The following is a 19,030-nucleotide window of genomic DNA, read 5'->3' as shown; positions in this document are numbered from 1 at the left end:
ATATGAAGGATGATATCTTAGCATTCCATCTACCGTGTTCAAATGCCCTTCATAGAAGCAGGAGAACCTTTTGCACATAGGAACAGTGTTTGCAGATAACGTTATTTTAATAGGACATTTTTGTCTTCTTTAAAGTTCAAAGGAGGAATCTTGGTAGGCCACTACTCAGCTCTACAACACAAAACGTCAGTTAACTTCACAATACCCTGCACTAACTATGAATATTCATGCCTGTTATCCAGAGAATCCATTTTCCAACACCATGGAACCAGGGGAGCCAAACTAATTATGAAAGTAGCCTGGTGAGCACAATATAAGAGCAAAGATAACTGGATGGTCTCAAGGGACATTAACAGTCTTTTCCTCCTTTCTCTAATGACCAGAACAAATGGGGCAATCAGATATGCGAAATTTCTTGATCCTTGGCTCCCCTTCTCCTTGATTCTGTTCTGACCATCACCCTTTTAATAATTATAGTATTACCATATTTAATCGCAGAATGGAGTGAATTAATTTTATTACACTCTACTTTGCCTACATAAAACCATGTATTCAACCAGTAATACTAGAGTCTCAATGATGTAAACAGTACCACGCTATGCATGTGTCATGGAAGAAGAGTCATGCCCTGCCCTCAAGAAGCATATTATCTAGACATAATTAAATTTTCTATCCTGTATCCAGTTAGACATCATAAGAGGTAGGGAGAAACAATTATGAGGATTCAGGAAAGAGGTTTCCTTCAATACACAATATTGCGAATGGGCTTTAGAAGATAAAAACTAGGGTAGGGACTGGGAGACAGGATATCAGATGTGTGTGGAAAAAACAAGCAGGTAGCTTGGTTTGGCTGGAACATACAGGGTAAGAGTAGAAAATAAGACTATAACAGCCAAATGGGGCCTGAACACCAGGCAAAGGAGCTGGTGCCTACAATGGCAAAACCTTTAAAGTTAACCAAGCACTTATGAACTATATCCAAAGGATGAGTTTTATTTTTATTATTCCACAGATGAAAAAGTAAAGCTCACCAAGGTTAAGTACCTTGCCCAATATTATAGAGTTTATAAAAGCTGAAATTCAAAGGCAGGCCTCATGAACTGAAGTCCAGTGTCCATTCACACCACCAGTGACTTTATAAAGTGGAATGTCACAGAGGATGGGAACAACATGATCAGAACCTTGGAAGGAAAACATGAGAAATAATGGAAAAGATAATAACCTCCAAAAATCTAAGAAACAAGCTACTACAACAGTCCAGACTAAGGGTCAGAACTAGGAATGGCAGTGAGAACTATAAAGAGATGAATATTAGAAATCCAGCAGATCTTAGCAAAGGACTAAATATGGGGACAACAGAAAGGGGTATACTTGACAATGCCATTACAAAAAAAAGTGGTCTCTCCCATTTTAAAACAAAAACCCAAGAGACTTCTCTGAATCTCACACTCTAACTTTTAGCTACAACCTGCTCCCCATCTCTCTTCACAGCCAAACTTCTTTAAACTTCCCTTCATTTACTGTCGCTGTTTAATCTCACGTTTATTTTGAAGTTGGGCTAGCTGATTAGCTCAGTTGATTAGAGCACTGCCTTGTAACACCAAGGTCAAGTGTTTGGATGCCTCATTCTGAAGGTATCTTCTGCTCCCAAATGCCACTGAAACCCCTGTTTAAAGTCACCTCTATGTTGCCAAATCCAATAGAAATTTCAGTCCTCAGTACACTCAGCCTCTTAGCAGCATTCATCTTGATTGATCACTGCCTCCTCTTTGAAACACTGTCAGTATCAAGTGGTGGTTAAGAATACAAACTGGAGGGGCCGGTCCATGGCTCACTCGGGACAGTGTGGTGCAGATAACACCAAGGCCCCGGGTTCGGATCCCATATAGGGATGGCTGGTTAGCTGACAACACCAAGTCAAGTGTTAAAATCCCCTTACCTGTCATCATTTAAAAAAAAAAAAGAATACAAATTGGAGCCCGATAGCCTGGTTCAAAAACCAACTTCTCCAGTTACTACGTGGTGATCTTGGGAAAATTATACAGTGCCTTCTTGTGTCATTTTCCTCATCTATAAAACAGAGATAATAAAAGCACCTACTCCATATGGCTACAAGCATTAAATGAATAGAAATTCACAAATGCTTAGAACAACGCCTGATACACAATAAGTACCACACAGTCCCTTGGCTTTCATGACACCACTCTCCTGATTCTCCTCCTACCTCTCTGGCCCGTCCTTCTGTCTCCCTTTGTAGGCCACTCCATGTCTACCCAACTTTAATTATATACATATGATAATGAGACCCAGCCATATGCCAATAAGCCCTTCCAGAGGCCCATAATCATACAATACTTACCCAACAGTTCTACTGTGATGTTTCACAGGTACTTCACATTCAACCTGTTCAAACTACTCAACACTGAACTTATGCTCTTCTGCTCAATCTCCAAACCTGTTGTTATGGTCTGAAAAGCCAAGTTGCTATGGTTGAAAAAGAGGCATGGGCCGGCCCGTGGCTCACTCGGGAGAGTGCGGTGCTGATACCACCAAAGCCCCGGGTTCGGATCCCATATACGGATGGCCGGTTCGCTCACTGGCTGAGCGTGGTGCTGACAACACCAAGTCAAGGGTTAAGATCCCCTTACCGGTCATCTTTTAAAAAAAAAAAAAAGAAAAAGAAAAAGAGGCAGTATGGCGGCATAGGATGCTCTGGAACCAGACTGTCTACTTTGAATCTTGGCTCTGTACCTTTTTAGCTGAATAACCTGAGACAAGTTACGTCATGCACTACATAACAACAACATACCACATATACAGCAATGGTCCCATAAGATTATAATGGCTATACCATATAGCCCAGATGTGTAATAGGCTATACCATCTCGGTTCGTGTAAATACACTCCATGATGTTCACACAATGACAAAAATGAACTAACAATGCATTTCTCAAAACATATGTTAAGCGAAGCAGGGCTGTACTATACCTCAGTTTCCAAACCTGTAAAATGGGAATCATAGAACCCATCTCAAAGGGTTGTTGAGAATTATTAGCAAATTATTAGCAAATGTATGGAAAGTTCTCGTACCAAGTACACTGCATATACTCTATTAAAGTGTGCTACTATCCATCGGATTGGGCTTTCTTTCCTAGTTTCAAACATACAGGGTGACTCCTCCTTTACCATACCCACCACAAAAAGGGCCACCATGCACAGCCATATAGCCTGTGCACTGCAGAACTCCAAGAGCATCTTTCACATACATTAGGATATGTGAATGGCACCTTCTGGGATTGTGCAACATAGTAACACCATCCTCAAGTTCTGGCAACTCTAAGAATCATGATGATCAAAAAACTAAGATGAGGGCCGAGCCCGTGGCGCACTTGGTAGAGTGCTGCGCTGGCAGCGCGGTGACGCTCCCGCCGCGGGTTCGATCCTATATAGGACTGACCGGTGCACTCACTGGCTGAGTGTCGGTCACGAAAAAACGACAAAAAAAAAAAAAAAAAAAGAAACAAAAAACTAAGATGATAAAAAGACACCAGAGATAGAGAAGTACTTTGGAAACTATAAAAGCACTATAAAATGTTCACTACATTTACAAACATATATTCTCTTGAAGTTACTGTCAGAAACAAGAGTGGGTTAGCCAGATTACTGCCATGACACAAAGAAGTTCTTAATCTGTGACCCAAGGATATAAAGAAATGGATTAAGGCTGGGGCCACCCCGAATTCACAGATGGCCACGACCAGCTCATGAGAAAGTTTCTCAGGAATGGTCATGGGGTATTCAGCTACAGGGCAATTCATAACATTTCAATATTTGTTCACTTCAACACCACAGCTTTTATCTCATTTCCCTATCCTTCACAGAGAATATCAAAAGGAATCTCTTGCTATAACTCAATTACTGATCTCGAGATGGTGAATGCTTACTTCAGGTTACCAAAATAAGTTGATCTTAGGATATGTTAAAAGGAATAATAAGAAAATCTACAACTGGTTTGAGGATTGCCATAACCATGAAGTTAGTTTTGTGAAAAATCAACAAAAAAAACACTTCATGCTTACTTTTGGCCAAAATCCTGGGAAGCAGTCTGAGACTGCTTTTCAGATATTCTGTGTTAGACTTAAAACTCTAAGAAAACAGCAGATAATCATGACGGAAACACAGAATCAACCTACTGGATATTTCTCTTTATGCCAGGGTTTGCCTACCCTGCACTATTAACATTTTGGACCTACTAATTCTCTGTTGTGAGAGGCTGTCCTGTGCATTATAGGTTTTTTAGCAGCATTCCAGCATCTACCCACTAAATACCAATAGCACTCCCCCAGTCTGATAATCAGAAATGTCTCCAGGTAGTACCAAATGTCTCCTGGAGGGGCAAAACCATCCTCGGTTGAGAATCCATGCTTTAAATACATCTGCTAACATCTTCAACTGTCTAAAACATCCACCCCTATTCTCTCCTCCCCCTTTCAAAAATCCCTGCCTTTTGTCTTCCTGGTAACCCAAGCCTAATCCCAGAGTCTACCTTAATTCTTCATTTGCCTTTGCCTCAAAAATCCTCAGACATCACTTGTGCAACTCCCTTAATGACAGGTCAGTTCTCTTGTTGAAAAACCACAGTTGGTAATAAAGTTGATACTAGAACTCACAATCCCTAACTAAGCACTCTTTTTTATTATAATATGCTGCTATCCATTAGTCACCAAGTTCTGTCAGTCCTTCACTGCCAACATGTCTTGCTTCTATTTCTTCCTTTCCATTTCTCCTACCTATACCCCAGAGCAGTGGTTCTCAAACTTCTGTATGCATCAGAAATTGCCTGGCATTTGTTAAAACACAGACTAGTGGGCCCCAACCCCAGAGTTTTTGATTCAGTAAGATTGGGGTGGGGCCCAAGAATTTACACTTCTAACATGTTCCCAGATACCCGATAATGCTGATGCTGCTGATGAGGGCACCACACTTTGACAACCACTATCTTAATCACCTCAAAAAGTAACCTATTTCTTGCAAGATTGACTACTGCAAAAAAAAAAAAAAAAAAAAAAAAAAAAAAAAAGAACCTATTTGAATATTCTTCTAGACACCTCCCTGACCTGAAACCACACAAATAGTACTCCTAAAATACCACTTTGACCAAATCACTGTTCTATTAAAAACAAACCACAACTTCTAAAGCTCTCTATTGTCTACAGTTGGCTTCCTATATGTTTGAAATGTATTCCCAACATTACAACAGTGCCTCCCAAGACAAACTACCTACTTCAGTTCTACTAATCTATCAGATATATACAGAATAGGCCTTATAGTAGAATAAAGCTTACGCTATCTTTACCACCTGAAAGGCCACCCTCTTCCCTCCTCCTCTCTACTACCTGAAGGAGGCCTTCACCACTGTATTTGCCAAAACCATTCATTTGGTCACTATTTGCTGCCTTTTATCTTTAGGGTTTAAGTTATTACAAAGTACTCACAGACAGAGAAAACCCTCAAGAACCTAAAACTTAAAACAAAAAACAAGGATATGAGTGATATGCATAAGGAAAAGGCTTGACATACACACAAACTGCAACAATACTGATGTTTTAATAGATCAATTTGAATAAGTTTAGTGTTCACAAAAAGAAAAAATGTGCATTTGTTTTCAAACATGATCAAACACTAACTCTCAAATATTTGTAGGTATCTCATTTAGGATGTTAAGCGGACAACTGTTAAGAAAAAAAATTTTAAAGTAGCCTCAAAGAGAGAAAGTACTCAGTCTACAACTTACCTCAAAACAAAGGGTATCATTTATTTTCTGTACGAATTAACACCACAAAAGAGATGGGATGGTGTGAGAGAAGAAACATGAGGTTTGAAGACAAGGCACCAGAGTTCAAGGTCTGGTTCCATGCCTACTTACTTTTTGATCTTGGGCAAGTCATGGCCTTTCCCTGAGCCTCCATTTCCATAATAAAAAATTTAAGGTTTAAAACTACATCATCTGGGCCAGCCCGTGGCTCACTTGGGAGAGTGCAGTGCTGGTAACACCAAGGCCCTGGGTTCGGATCCCATATAGGGATGCCAGTTCGCTCACTGGCTGAGCGTGGTGCTGACAACACCAAGCCAAGGGTTAAGATCCCCTTACCGGTCATCTTTAAAAAAAATAAATAAATAAAAATAAAAATAAAACTACATCATCTACCTTACAGAGTTGTTTTGAGGATTAAGTACGGTAATATATATGAAAGAACCTAGCCTAGTACCTGGAACATAACATATGTTTACTGAATTTTAACTTTTATTGATGTGAAAGCACAATGCAAAAATAAAGTATTATTCCAAAAAGTGAAATAAAGAGAAAATTCATGAGCCTGATTAAGGATGTCCATTTACCAAGAAAAAACATAAAAGGACATAAAGAACGTTTGTCCCTCTACATGATACACAGGAAACGTACCAATTCCTTGACTTAATGGCCAAAACCAAGAGCTGAGAATAACACAAACACCATCACTTGCAACTTCACAGCTTTAAGGCTGTCTAAAGAATAGAGAGTTTAGGACAGGATTAGAGGAAGGAGAACTTAAAATTCAGACTGAACTTTTAAAGTCTACTGACATTTTCTTATTTGTTCTAATGGCCCAAATACCATGTGTTCATCTGACATGTGTGTGCTAAGCATAAGTTTTTATTTGTTATGGGTTAGACCTTCTGGTTCTTATCTACACTGCAATACTCAATATCCAGATATCTTGCTCATCCGTGTATACCAAACTCTCTTCCATTCTAGTGGCATATTCCTAGCACTCATGGTAGCAAAGAAAAGTATATAACAGGGCTTTCAACAATATCAACGAATACTTATTGAGCACTTGCTACGTGTCAGGCACTATTTGAAGCATCCACTATACAGCATAAATAAAAACAAAGTCCCAACTCTCAAGGAGCTTAGACTCTAATGGAGAGCTATACACAAACAAACTTAAGTACAATAGTGATTAGTGTTCCGCAAAATAAAACAAGAAAAAGTGACAGGGCTTAAATACAGTCCTCATTCTGAGTGCCCAAAATACAGCTTAATGTGGAAGACGTGTAAGAATTAACTCCTTCATTATCTGCATTTTGAATCACCCAAAACTGGGCAACAGGTTTTTCCTACATCATCAAGAAGGAGGATGCAGGGGCCGGCCTGTGGCTCACTCGGGAGAGTGTGGTGCTGATAACACCAAGGCCACGGGTTCGGATCCCATATAGGGATGGCCGGTTTGCTCACTGGGTGAGCGTGGTGCTGACAACACCAAGTCAAGGATTAAGATCCCCTTACCGGTCATCTTTTTAAAAAAAAAGGGACGATGCAATAATCAGAACAGTGTACTCCTCCTCCAACACAGAATGAAGGCTAAGTCTCTTAAATAATTATAAATAAACTAATTCAGCAAGTTAATTTAGACCACCTATAATTTTTTCTAGTTGTTAACAATATGATACTTTCATGCAAGAAAAAAAAACGTCTTAAAATAAGTATCCTATTTTGCCTCGTCCATTTCCGATCTGAAAGACCTTAGAGTGTAGTCATTCAAATTGGGAATGTTTGTTAAAGGCATAATCTGGTAATCGCTGCTGAATTTGAGGAGATAATTTTGAGGGTAACCCAAGGACAGATAGAAATATTATCAGGGCTTCAGTGTCCCCAGTTGCTACCCCCAAATAAATGATTTAGCCATTTCAGAATCATATGTAAGGCATGTTAACAGGATTGAACATCCAACAGTATAACATACTCTAGAAAATCTCTTAATCTTAACATCAAGATTGACAAGCAAACTGAATTCTCAAGTAAATCAACATATCCCCAATCATATAACACCACCAGGTGAATTCATGAGAAAAAATATTCAGGTTATTTAACTCCGTTTACCTTGAAGTATATTGTCTTCACTTTCTTTTACATTGATTTGCGTGTTGATTTGTTTCTACAATTGCCTTTGGCAGGGGCTAGTAAATTTTTTCCATACTAAACGTTATACGTGCAATATACTAAGAAGGCTGGGGGCAGATATTATGCTCTAGTATATTAAAATAAATAACAAAGGTCATCTTTTCCAGTAAAAAAAGGAAAAAGGTTCAAAGTTAAAACTGAAGGTCATTACAGTCCATAACATAGAAATCCATTTGGTGGGGGAGGGCCTGGCAAGTATGGGGATCCAAACCTGTGACCTTGGTGTTACCAGCCCCACACTTTCCCAAGTGAGCTAACCAGCCAGCCCCCCATAACTCTATAATATAGAAATCTTAACTTACATTTACTTTAGATGCATGTTATTTTGCCTCTGATTTTTCTAAGCAATAATAAGGATTATGCAGTATTGGTATGGTTTCAAAAACCTAAAAGTTCACCAATTATAATTATATGGATTAACTAACACTTTAGATTAAGAAACTATAAGATATTAGCTGAACATTTGCTATAAGTGAAAAATATACATGGACAGTGACAAAAACTCCTAACAACTATATTTTGGCTCTTAAAATCAAATGTAGAAAAAGTTCCATCCTTAGTATCTGCCAGTATTTCTTAATAAGGCCCTATGTCTAAATTCACTAGAAATCCAGAAATAAAACATCTTTACCTCAGGACAACTGCTATGGGTCAAATGTGTCCCTCAAAAGTTTATGTATTGGAAATTTGATCCCCACTGAGAGTGGGAAATCTGATTATGATATCTGAAAGGTGGGGCCTTTGAGAGGTGATTGGATCGTGAGGACTGTGTCCTCATGAATAGATTAACCCATTCATGGAGTAATGGGCTGATGGTTATGAGTTATCACTGGTGTGAACTGGTGACTTCAGAAGGAGAACACATGGGAGAGCTCTTGCTCATGCCAATTCTCACCATGTGATACCCTAATCATCATGGACCCTAAGAGAATTCCCACCCAAAAGAAGGTTTTTACCAGATGTGCCCCCTAGACCATGGACTTCCCAGCTTCCGAAACTGTAAGAAATAAATTTTGTTTCTTTATAAAGTACCCAGTTGCAGATACTCTGTTATAAGCAACAGAAATGGACAACCACCAAATACCCATCCTATCACTAAAATCAAGCTTCTATCCCTCCCACTTGAGCACCTCCTCACATATACAAATTTGCCTTGGATAGAGAAGCCAAACATTGTTTATCCACCCTTGTCATTTCCTAGCTGTTCAACTCCAACACGGCAAAATAAGTATTCTAGTTCCAGAAAGTGGATCTTATACCCCAAATCTACACATACACACCACCTTCAAAGGTATAATTTCTTTCCACATGTAATAGATAAATAATAAAGTTTGGTTAAAAAAAATTTTTTTTAAACTAGCTATTTCTGATTTTTTAAAAATGACTTGTTACAAAGATGATATAAATATATAAAATTTACTTTGTCAAATTCAGCTGTGCACTTGAAATAGCTACATTAGTAAAAAGCATTAAAAGGATCTACAAACATGATGTTCTTATTAGAATGAATACAACTTGTTTCTTAAAGACAGGTAAAGGATACTGAATACAAAAAAGTCATTCTTGTCTCAAAGCAAATTTGGACTCAGACTTTTAATACTATGTCTTCGCTCCCAAGAGGCTACCAAGAATGACCATTTAGGTTTTGTCCCCTAATACAACATGAAAGTAACAGTCTACAACACTACAATGCAATGTACTATGTGATTCAATTTAATTTTACAAATAAACTTAACTACTAAACCAAATTAATAAATCTGTAATTTTTTCTCTCTTTCAAACATTATGTTCCATTGCCAATTAACTGCAAAACAAATGTTAAGTTCTATACTTTTAAACACAGACACAAGGATTCAGATCCCCATACCAGCCAGACACAAAAAATAAAAAATTAAAAATAAAAAAAGACAGTGTTAAAAAAACAAAAACACACACACACAGTTAACTACCATAAAAATGAGCATAATGGGCTGGCCAGCTCGCTTACTTGGTTAAAGCATGGTGGTGTAACACCAAAGTCAAGGGTTCAGATGCCCCTACTGGACAACAGCAAAAAAAAAAAACAACAAAAAAAAAACAGAGCATAACTCTCCAAGGACAAGAAAAAGATTGAAAAAAAGCTTCTCAGTACTTTCATTTCATGGGAGCTCCTCACCTGCCTTTATGTTAGTCTTAAAACTCTTCATCTAAGATATAACTTAATCAGTAAGAATTCTATAATATGAGCGCTCACCACAGAGACATTAAAAGTTTGGTAGGCAGGGCAGGCCCGTGGCTCACTCGGGAGAGTGCAGTGCTGGTAACACCAAGGCCACGGGTTCGGATCCCATACAGGGATGGCCGGTTCGCTCACTGGCTAAGCGTGGTGCTGACAACACCAAGACAAGGGTTAAGATCCCCTTACCGGTCATCTTTAAAAAAAAAAAAAAAAAGTTTGGTAGGCATATTGCTACTCTAGTGAGCCGCCAATATGCTCTCATATCAAAAGTTAAGTTATAGAAGGGATTTATACTTGAGATGTAATTTTGTCATGTAATCTTAGGAAGGAAAACAGACATCAGTCACCCTAAACTTCAAAATTATTACTCAAAATTCTAAGATTCTCCGAAATATATGATGTACCCTTTTATACAATACTGCTACAATAGCATATTAACCAAATGAAAAAAAATGCTAGCTAAGGAAAGGGTTAATGTATGCAACAAGAAGCAATCATTCTACAATTAAAAAAAGAAAAAATTTACCAGGAGAAAAGTCAGAGTCCTTGGATCTCCTGACCACTACACTTCCCTACCTTGTTAAAAAATGTGAAAAGTTTTGCTTGAAGAAAGGCTCTTCCTTTAAAGACCAGATCCCAAGATCCTTTAGATATCTACCTAGCAGCTCAACAATTCTACAAGCCTGACGTGATAAAAATGAATTCCACGTAGCAATAAGTACCTGGGAAGGGAGTTTTGCAGCATTCTCTTTCTCTGTTCCCAAAAACAAGTTTGATTCAAGAGATGTCAAAACATAAGGCTGGCCGGTCTGCTTGGTTGGTTAGATCATGGTGCTGATAACAACAAGGTCCAGGGTTCGATCCCAGTACCGGCCAGCCGCCAAAAAACAAAATAAGTTCTAAATGTACAAAATTCGGAGCCCGTGGCTCACTCGGGAGAGTGTCGTGCTGATAGCTGATAACACCTAGGCCACGGGTTCAGATCCCATATATGGATGGCCGGTTAGCTCAATGGTTGAGCGTGGTGCTGACACCACCAAGTCAAGGGTTAAGATCCCCTTACCAGTCATCTTAAAAAATAATAATAATAAAAATAAATAAATAAATAAATGTACAAAATTCCACTACTGATATACTTAAAGTATACATAAATATTTGAGGTAAAGAATTATAACCTTAACACATGGATTAGGAATGAGACAAATCTCTAACATAAGGCTCACCAGAACATATATGCCTGCCTGTTGGATATACTTGCCAATATATGCCAAACCTTTTTAACAGCCACATTTTTTTTTAAAAAGTCTTCTCTCAAAAAGAGAGGGGATCATCATAAAACGGATTAGAGAACCATTCTTTTTTCCTCCAAACTCAGTCTAAAACTCAGAGTCAAATAAAACCACCAGAAATTCCTTTAATAATCTTCTAGGCCTTTCAGCTCAGCAAATTTTACATACTATATACAATTCTGTGGCTTTCCTCATAACCCACTCTACAAATACAAATTCAAATTTCTTTCTTTTTTTTTTTTGTCAAATTCAAATTTCTGAAATGAGATTTAACTAAGGAAAACAAAAATCAAATTCTTAAACTCCAATACGGAAACCTTGAGAAGAAAGCAGGGCCTAAAGGAACAAGTATTCATATGTACATACCAACTAATTCCCTCTAAATCATAACTAACATTTATTTCAACAAGCTATATCTCACACAATCCTCCGAAAATAGAAAACACAGAACTTTACAAGCATCCAGTACTCTACCTGTCCTCAGTCCCTGAAATGACCCTCCAAACCTACCAAAGCATTAATTTACAAAATAAAATAATTCATAGTTCTACTACCCAGCTCAAAGTCACAAATCCTGCCACATAATCTAAAAAAATTATATAGAACTATCTTTCCTCAAACTGTTCTGTCCCTAAATCTTATATTCTAATCTAACTTAATCAGATTTATTGTGACGTCAGTATGGCAAAATCAGGTATCCCTGTCACGTTGTAATCCACAGAATCCTTTGATTTACAATGGTTTCTATAAAAGTTAAAGATTACCTATAACGCCATTTACAAACAGGATGAATATTAAGGTTCTAACTGCTTAGCCAAAAATCAAATGAGATATCAATACACCTTTCCCCACCTCTGGTGCCCAGAAAAGCCACCTGAAAAGTTTTAATCAAAGTATGTTCACAAATGGAAACAAAATAGTTATTCTACTTCAAAACTGGGGGCCGGGGGAAGAAAATACTAACCAATCTCTGGCTGTAACGAATCCTTTCCTCTTCGGGTTCCATCTCTCACTCTTCTGTCGAAATTACTGTAAAGAAACCACTCCAGGGCTGCTTTCCTCTTCCTCCTTAGGAACCAGATTGCAACACTAAAGAATAATAATATGAACAGAGATGAGAACTCATTCTCAAACTTACGCTTTCTGTTCACGGAAAAGAGTATTTAAGATATGTGTTAAGTTAAAGGTTCTCTGAGAAATCAGGTTCCTCTTCATGAGTTTGGGACCTTTCAGCTCTTGGGCAAGTGGTCCATGTCATGCTCAACGTCAATCACCACATTACAACTATCCGAGGCCTAAGCAAAAGGAGATGTTGGTTTCAGTTCCTTGTGGACGGGCCACATCACTTGTTTCTCCCCATAGGATTACAATTAGCAAGGCTCCCCTTCAGGGCAGCATTAGCCAAAAAAAAAAAAAAAAAAAGGCCCAGGACTTTTATCTCTAGAGAGATGCTCAGGTGAAGCGCGCACGGAACTAATCCAGATCCTAACCAAATTAGTTCCCTCTCACCAGTAATTAGAGACTAAGGAAAAGAAGAGCAGACTATCTGTATAAAAAGACAAGAAATCAGGATTTAAAGAAAGACTCCAAAACAATTTCCCATACACCTCCAGTAAGGCCACATACACAATCGTCGCCTTCATTTTCTAGACTCCCCGGATCTTTTCATTCTCAAACATACTCTCCACCCCAACACAAGATGTGTACAACTCTGAAACAAATTAGAGAGTTGCAAATCAGGGACAAAAATCCCATCTGTTCTTTTTGGATAAGGTAATAAAATAAACGACTGTGGATACGAGCAAAATACATCTTTTCCAAAAATTAAATAAAGACCGGTTGGCGCTACGGTCAATCTGTAATACCAGGAAAGGGTTTTCTTTTTTCTAAATATTCTCATGGATAATGGCTTCCATTGGAAATGCAGATTTCCCCCCCTTTCTGTAGCTACATTACAGCCACGTTAATAGCATCCTTTCAAAACTGCTAGGAGACCAGAGGACCCGATGACATAGTTTGAGAGAGCAGTTCGGTGGCAGAGCCCTCCTGGAGGAGGGAAACTGTGTTTGCACCCCCTGGGCGAGGACCGCTCGGGATTGGAGCAGCCAGGGCCGGAGAGGAAAACCGGCAAATCTCGCCGTTCTCCCCCAAGGAAAGGCGTTTCGTTTCAATGGTTCGCCCATCGGAAAAAGAAATAGAAACTTTATATTAAGTCTTTAGATAACAAAGTGAACCAAACTTCCAAAAGGGGGGTGGGGGTTGAATCTCACCGGGGATTTTGCTCTTGAATTCTTGTCCAAGTGAGAAGTAAAAGATTCCAAAAACTGAGAAGAAAAATTAAATCCCAAATGTCGTCTTCGGTTTTTCCGTGGATCAACCCAGTATCCAGAGAGGGTCAGAGCGACCCGGAAAAGAGAGGAAACAGTTGCTGAATCAAACCTCCTCTTCTGGCTTCGGAGACCGGGAGTCGGAGGCGTCAGGAGAGGGGAGCGCGACCCCTCCGCGCCGAGCCGGGGCGCCCCCGCCTCCCCCGGGCCAGCGGTCAGCAGCCCGAGCCCAGGGCCAGCCCCGGCCGTGGGGAGCGCCCTCCTCGCCGTGCCCTCGGCGAGCAGCGGCCGGCCCCCTCCGGGAGCCCGGGAGCGGCGGCCGATCAGCTGAGACCGGCCGGCCCGAGGCTCCCCGCGCCACCCCGGCCCCCCGGAACGCGGGCCCCAGCCCCGGGGGGCGGAGAGGGCGGGAGCGGCGCGGCGCGCCGGGCTGGGGGCCCGGACTCTCCTCGCGTCTCCCCCTCAGCCCGGGCTCCGCGCTGCGGGACGAGCCCCCCGGCTACTCCCCAGTCGCAGAGGAGGGATTCCGGGGGATGGGCCCCCTGGCGTTGCCCCTCCTCCCGGAGCGCCCCCTGCCCAGGATAGACAGAGCGGCGACAGGCCCAGCCGCTGGGAAGGTGCTCTGCGAGCCGCCGCCGCCGCCGCCGCTGCCGCTGCCGGGGAGGGGTGTTGTTTCCCTCACACAGGAGGAGCCGCTGAAGCAGCCGCCGCCATTTTGAACCCGTCAGACTCTCACATACACATAGCTCCTCCGCGGCGCACTGCGCAGGCGCCACCTCCCCACCCCTCCTCCAGCTTGCCTCTCCAACCCCCCACCCCCTTCAAGCCTCCCTTGGCTTCTTACCGCTCTCCCGGGTGCACGTGAACGCGCACGCGTCACTCCCTCTAACGCGGACACAGCCAGCGCGCGCACGCGCGGATGCGTCAGCCTTGAATCGCCCGCGCCCCGCGACGCCGACGCGGCTCCACACCACCCCCCGCCCTCCCGCCGGCCTACCGCCCCCGCTCCCCGCGGGCCTTCTTCCAGGGCTCGGGCCCGACCGGCTCGTCGCGCCTGCGCGCAGGGCACCGATCCTCCTCCGCGCGCGCCCTCCCCCACACACCCTCGCCCCAACACACACACTTCGCCTCGGTGACCCCGCCCCTCGCCGGCCAGCTGTGCTGGCCGCCCTCCCCCACCTCTCCAGGGAGGACGGTGACCCCCGACCCCCACAAAGCACAATAACCCCCCCAAACCCTGGAGAGCGTCACCCCTTCTCCTTCAACCGCCCTCTGCCCCATGCGGCCCGTCACAGTCACACAACCTGAGGGCCGGGAGGCCTGGGCCAGGGCAGCCGTTGCCCGCCTCAAAGCGGGGACCCCGGGGGTCAAGCCCCTGGGCCGGGCCTGCCCGACCTGGGCGCCCCGCTGGGGCCTGCCCAGAGCGAGGGGGCGAAGGACAGGGACGCATTCCCGCCGGCTGCCCTCCCCTTGCGCGCCGGCCGGTGGGCCGAGGTCGGCCTGCCCACATCCCCGGGCAGGCCCCAGCGCCCCCACCGCGGGGACCGTCCGTCCTCGGCTCGGGGGTGCTCCTCGGTGCAGCGGCCTGGCCCCGCCTCACCCACTCCTCGCCGCTCCAAAGGGGCAGGAAACGGGAGTAGCATGTCTGTCCTGGGCTCGGCTCCCCCGGGAGAGCTCCAGGCGCTTGACAAGGGCGTCCACAGGTAGCAGGGGCGGGAGTAGTCTCTGCGACGGCCCGGGGGCGGCGGCGGCCGGCGCGCCCACCGCGGGATGGAGGCGCCCGGGGAGGTGGCCCAGGAAGCCCCCGCTCGTCGGCCACGCTCAGGTTTCCGCAGCGCCGGTGCCCCCGGCGGCCCGGGTGGGACGTGACCCCGCCCCCGGCGAGTCGGGGCGCCCCCCAAGGAGGGGTGCGCGGGCCGCCCCAGCCACCAGGCCGACCCCGTCGCCCCGGGCAGCGGCGGGCGCGGGGGGCGCAGGAGGCCCGGCCGGGAAGATGTCTCCTCTCGGTGCGCGCAGCTTCGCGCGAGGGTCAGCGACGGGGCAGCGGCCGCCCGAGCTGCGCCGGCCCTGCCCACGACGGGCCCCCGTGGCTCGACAGCTGCCCGACGGACAGGCAGGCTCTGGACGTCGACGAAGCCCGGCCAGAAGCATCTGAGCGGTGCCATGACAGCAGCCAAACCGCGATCAGGACATTTCCCCAGCCAATCTCGTGCTTGGGGCCCGTTTAAATAATAAATCCCATGGAGGACCGTGGCTTGCGCGTTACACATCGGGGTTGGCACTTTGGGCTTCACTGCGCCCTTGCCGAGTGGTGTCACACAAATCTTTTTCTCCCTGCCTTGGTTTCCCACCCTTTAAGCTCTGATTCCTGGGGAACCGGGAATGAAGAAGATAGGAAGTGCATGGAGTGAGTCATATAGCCTGCATAAACAGCCTTCAACTCTTAAGAAGACATCGGTGAAATACAACAGAGAATACCTTCTATTTCTGTCAAGGTTTGAACTCTAGGGTAAAGGCGCTACGTAAACCCAAGGTCTTGGTATTTATTACCACACAAGGTTTTTCTATACACAAACTTAAGGAGTTTTTACAGATATTTTCTGTTTTGTTTCACAGCATCCTTAGGACGCAAGCTAACGTGCCTGGTGGTGTTATACTCATTTTAAGGACAGACAATTGAAGTATAGAAAGGTTAAACAGCTTGCATAATTACTCCAACAGAGAGGAGTCCAGCGCTCTGCAATTGTCAACCAAAATATCTCACAAACAACAAAAAAGGTTTGTTAATATGGTATCATCCTCTTGCATTCTAATCACTGGGAAATATTCTTTATTCTGATCAGTTTTGTTCAGGCTTCTTAGATTTTCAGGGCAATGATATAAAGAAGATAATCACTGAAACTTTATCAGATCTAAAGTCTTTTTAAATCTTTCAAACTATAGTAAAATACATCTTAAAAGCAGCAATCTTTCACATAGAACCGTAAGGCATCTGGTTCTCTGTAGGTACAGAAAAAGTCAGCAGCTTGTTCTGTTTTTAAGTAGGAGAGAGACAGACTTTTGCCATTGTCAGATTAAGTAAGTGTTGGGCCTTGTTGCTATTTGCAAAATAAACAGTTTTATTTTCTTCCCACTTATTCTTATAACCCAAGAACACTTGGGGGCAAAGAGAGAGAAAGAAGGTCTTAGCAGTAGCTTGACTTGGTCTTGCCCTTTTTCTTAAGGTCCAGAGCCCCTTCAGTAATTAGCCCTCAACAAACTGAGCTGCTACGTTTAACTCAGGTAGACAAGCTAGGAGGAAACCTAGGGAGGCTCTAGAACAATAGTACTTATTATTTTTCTTTTTTTTAGTAGTAGTAGTAGTACTTATTTTGAAAAGGACTGCAAGTAGAGCAAGGTTTGTCAGTTTGCAGCCAGCTCTTTTCCAGTTGAAAACCATTTCTTAACTAGTCTGCATTGGGGGACATTGGCGTTTAAAACAGATATACACAATGGTTTCTCCACAGGCAGCCTTTGTTAATATTTCAAAGCAGATGTGCAGAATGAGATAAGAGATAGGCAGATGGCTAGCGATTCCCCCCATGATCACAGTATCTCTGATTGGTAAGATCAGATCTATGAGACTCACTGCTTTGCCATAAAAGAGCCATTTTGAAGGAGAATAGAGCTTGGGGGATTCCCCAAGAAGGCCGCTAGACCTATGAACTATATGTCTTCAACTGTGGCTGCAAGGAGAGGGGGAGAGTGATATATGAGAAGAAGGAAAAAAAAATTCCTTCTAGAAGCATTGAGAAGAGGGTCCCTGGCCGGACTAATCTGATGCCTTAATAAGATGTTAACAAATCTCTGCCTTCTTGAGTACAGCTAAGACCCAAGAAATGCTGAGAGTCAAAACCCAGATCACCCACTTATTATGAAGACTTTAAAGGGTAAAACGAGAACTCTGTAGTCTGGTTAACTAAGTTAAAGTATTTATGATTTCTCCTTAAATTTTAAGGATGTCCCAAACAGTATAGGCCTAAACCAGAATAGAGAACTTGGTCTTGAAGATTTCCCTAACCAGTGGTTAAAAAGCTCTTGCATTGGAGACTGAAGGGCTAGTCTGCTGGTTACCAGCAATTAGATCTTAATGAACTCCTCAAAGCATTGGTTTTTCATCTATAAAGTGGAAAAAATAAAACTCTCAGGATGAAATGAATAATGTCTTAAAGCTCAGTGTCTGGCACATAACAGCCACTGTTTATGAGCATTTTCTATGTTTCTGACCTCAATTTTAAGGAATGTTTCCAGTAAAGGTGCTTCAGTATTTAAGCAAATTAAAGTTTTCATATGGTTCACAAGTTTTCATATGGTTCATAGCACTTAAGTAGTGACTTGTTCATAGCCTCTCTTTCTTTTTCCAGATCCTGGTCTCTTTCCTCCCCAACCCCTAATGTCTCTGATCTCCATTTTTCTCTTCCTTGACTCCATCAGTTTCTCTCTCATCATCACTGGCCTCCTGAGGTCTCTTTCTTTCCATCCTTCTCTCCATCAGTCTACCTGCTCCCCACCTCCTGTGTTCATTCTCTTTCTCCTGGCCTGCTGTTATCTAACTGAACTGCTTGCCCACTTCCCTTTACCATAGTTTGGTGCACTTAATCACATGGTCTCTCGTTTTGTTGCTTAATCATTTCCTGAACATCTCCCTCCACCTCCTTCCTCTAGATTATAAGTTCTTTGAAGGCAGGGGCCAGATCATATTTGTATCCCTCAAAGGACCTTCCAAATACTGTGTCAACCCTAGGAGGAGTAAAAATTGGGTGTTGGGTGGGGTGATTACAAGCTTTAATTGATAGAATGTATTCTTTTGAGTCTAGAAATAGAATCTGAATTGATGGGGCCGGCCCATGGCTCACTCGGGAGAGTGCGGTGCTGATAACACCAAGGCCCCGGGTTCGGATCCCATATACGGATGGCCGGTTAGCTCACTGGCTGAGCGTGGTGCTCACAACACCAAGTCAAGGGTTAAGATCCCCTTACCGGTCATCTTTTTAAAAAAAAAAAAAAAAAAAGAAATAGAATCTGAATTGATCAGAAAAAAAAGAAAAAGCCAGAGATGCTCTGCAGATTCTCGTATCATTGAACATGAATGGCACATGAGATTCTTAATTGCATGAATATGGTTGACCCTTTCCTTGGGAACATGGGACCA

The 19,030-nt window shown here is 43.1% G+C and overlaps 2 protein-coding genes across 2 annotated transcripts in view; one reads left to right on the top strand and one right to left on the bottom strand.

The window, feature by feature from the left end:
* The window catches only part of KDM2A (lysine demethylase 2A), a 104,597-nt gene extending 90,407 nt beyond the window's left edge, over window positions 1-14,190 (bottom strand). Inside the window, exons 1-2 of the mRNA XM_063092963.1 lie at window positions 13,783-14,190; window positions 12,477-12,601 (exon numbers count right to left, since the gene is read on the bottom strand). Coding sequence (XP_062949033.1) covers window positions 12,477-12,518 — 42 coding nt within the window. The 5' untranslated portion in view covers window positions 12,519-12,601; window positions 13,783-14,190. The remainder of the gene's footprint in view (window positions 1-12,476; window positions 12,602-13,782) is intronic.
* Window positions 12,961-14,558, top strand: LOC134376703 (basic salivary proline-rich protein 3-like). Its single transcript, XM_063095180.1, has 2 exons — window positions 12,961-12,968; window positions 13,895-14,558. Exons 1-2 carry the CDS (start codon window positions 12,961-12,963, stop codon window positions 14,556-14,558), a joined length of 672 nt encoding a protein of 223 aa, XP_062951250.1.
* The last annotated feature ends 4,472 nt before the right edge of the window (window positions 14,559-19,030 follow it).

The sequence above is a fragment of the Cynocephalus volans genome, chromosome 4 (assembly GCF_027409185.1).
Source record: "Cynocephalus volans isolate mCynVol1 chromosome 4, mCynVol1.pri, whole genome shotgun sequence".
In the NCBI taxonomy this organism is placed as follows: Eukaryota; Metazoa; Chordata; class Mammalia; order Dermoptera; family Cynocephalidae; genus Cynocephalus; species Cynocephalus volans.
This window is presented reverse-complemented; position numbering and strand designations above follow the sequence as displayed.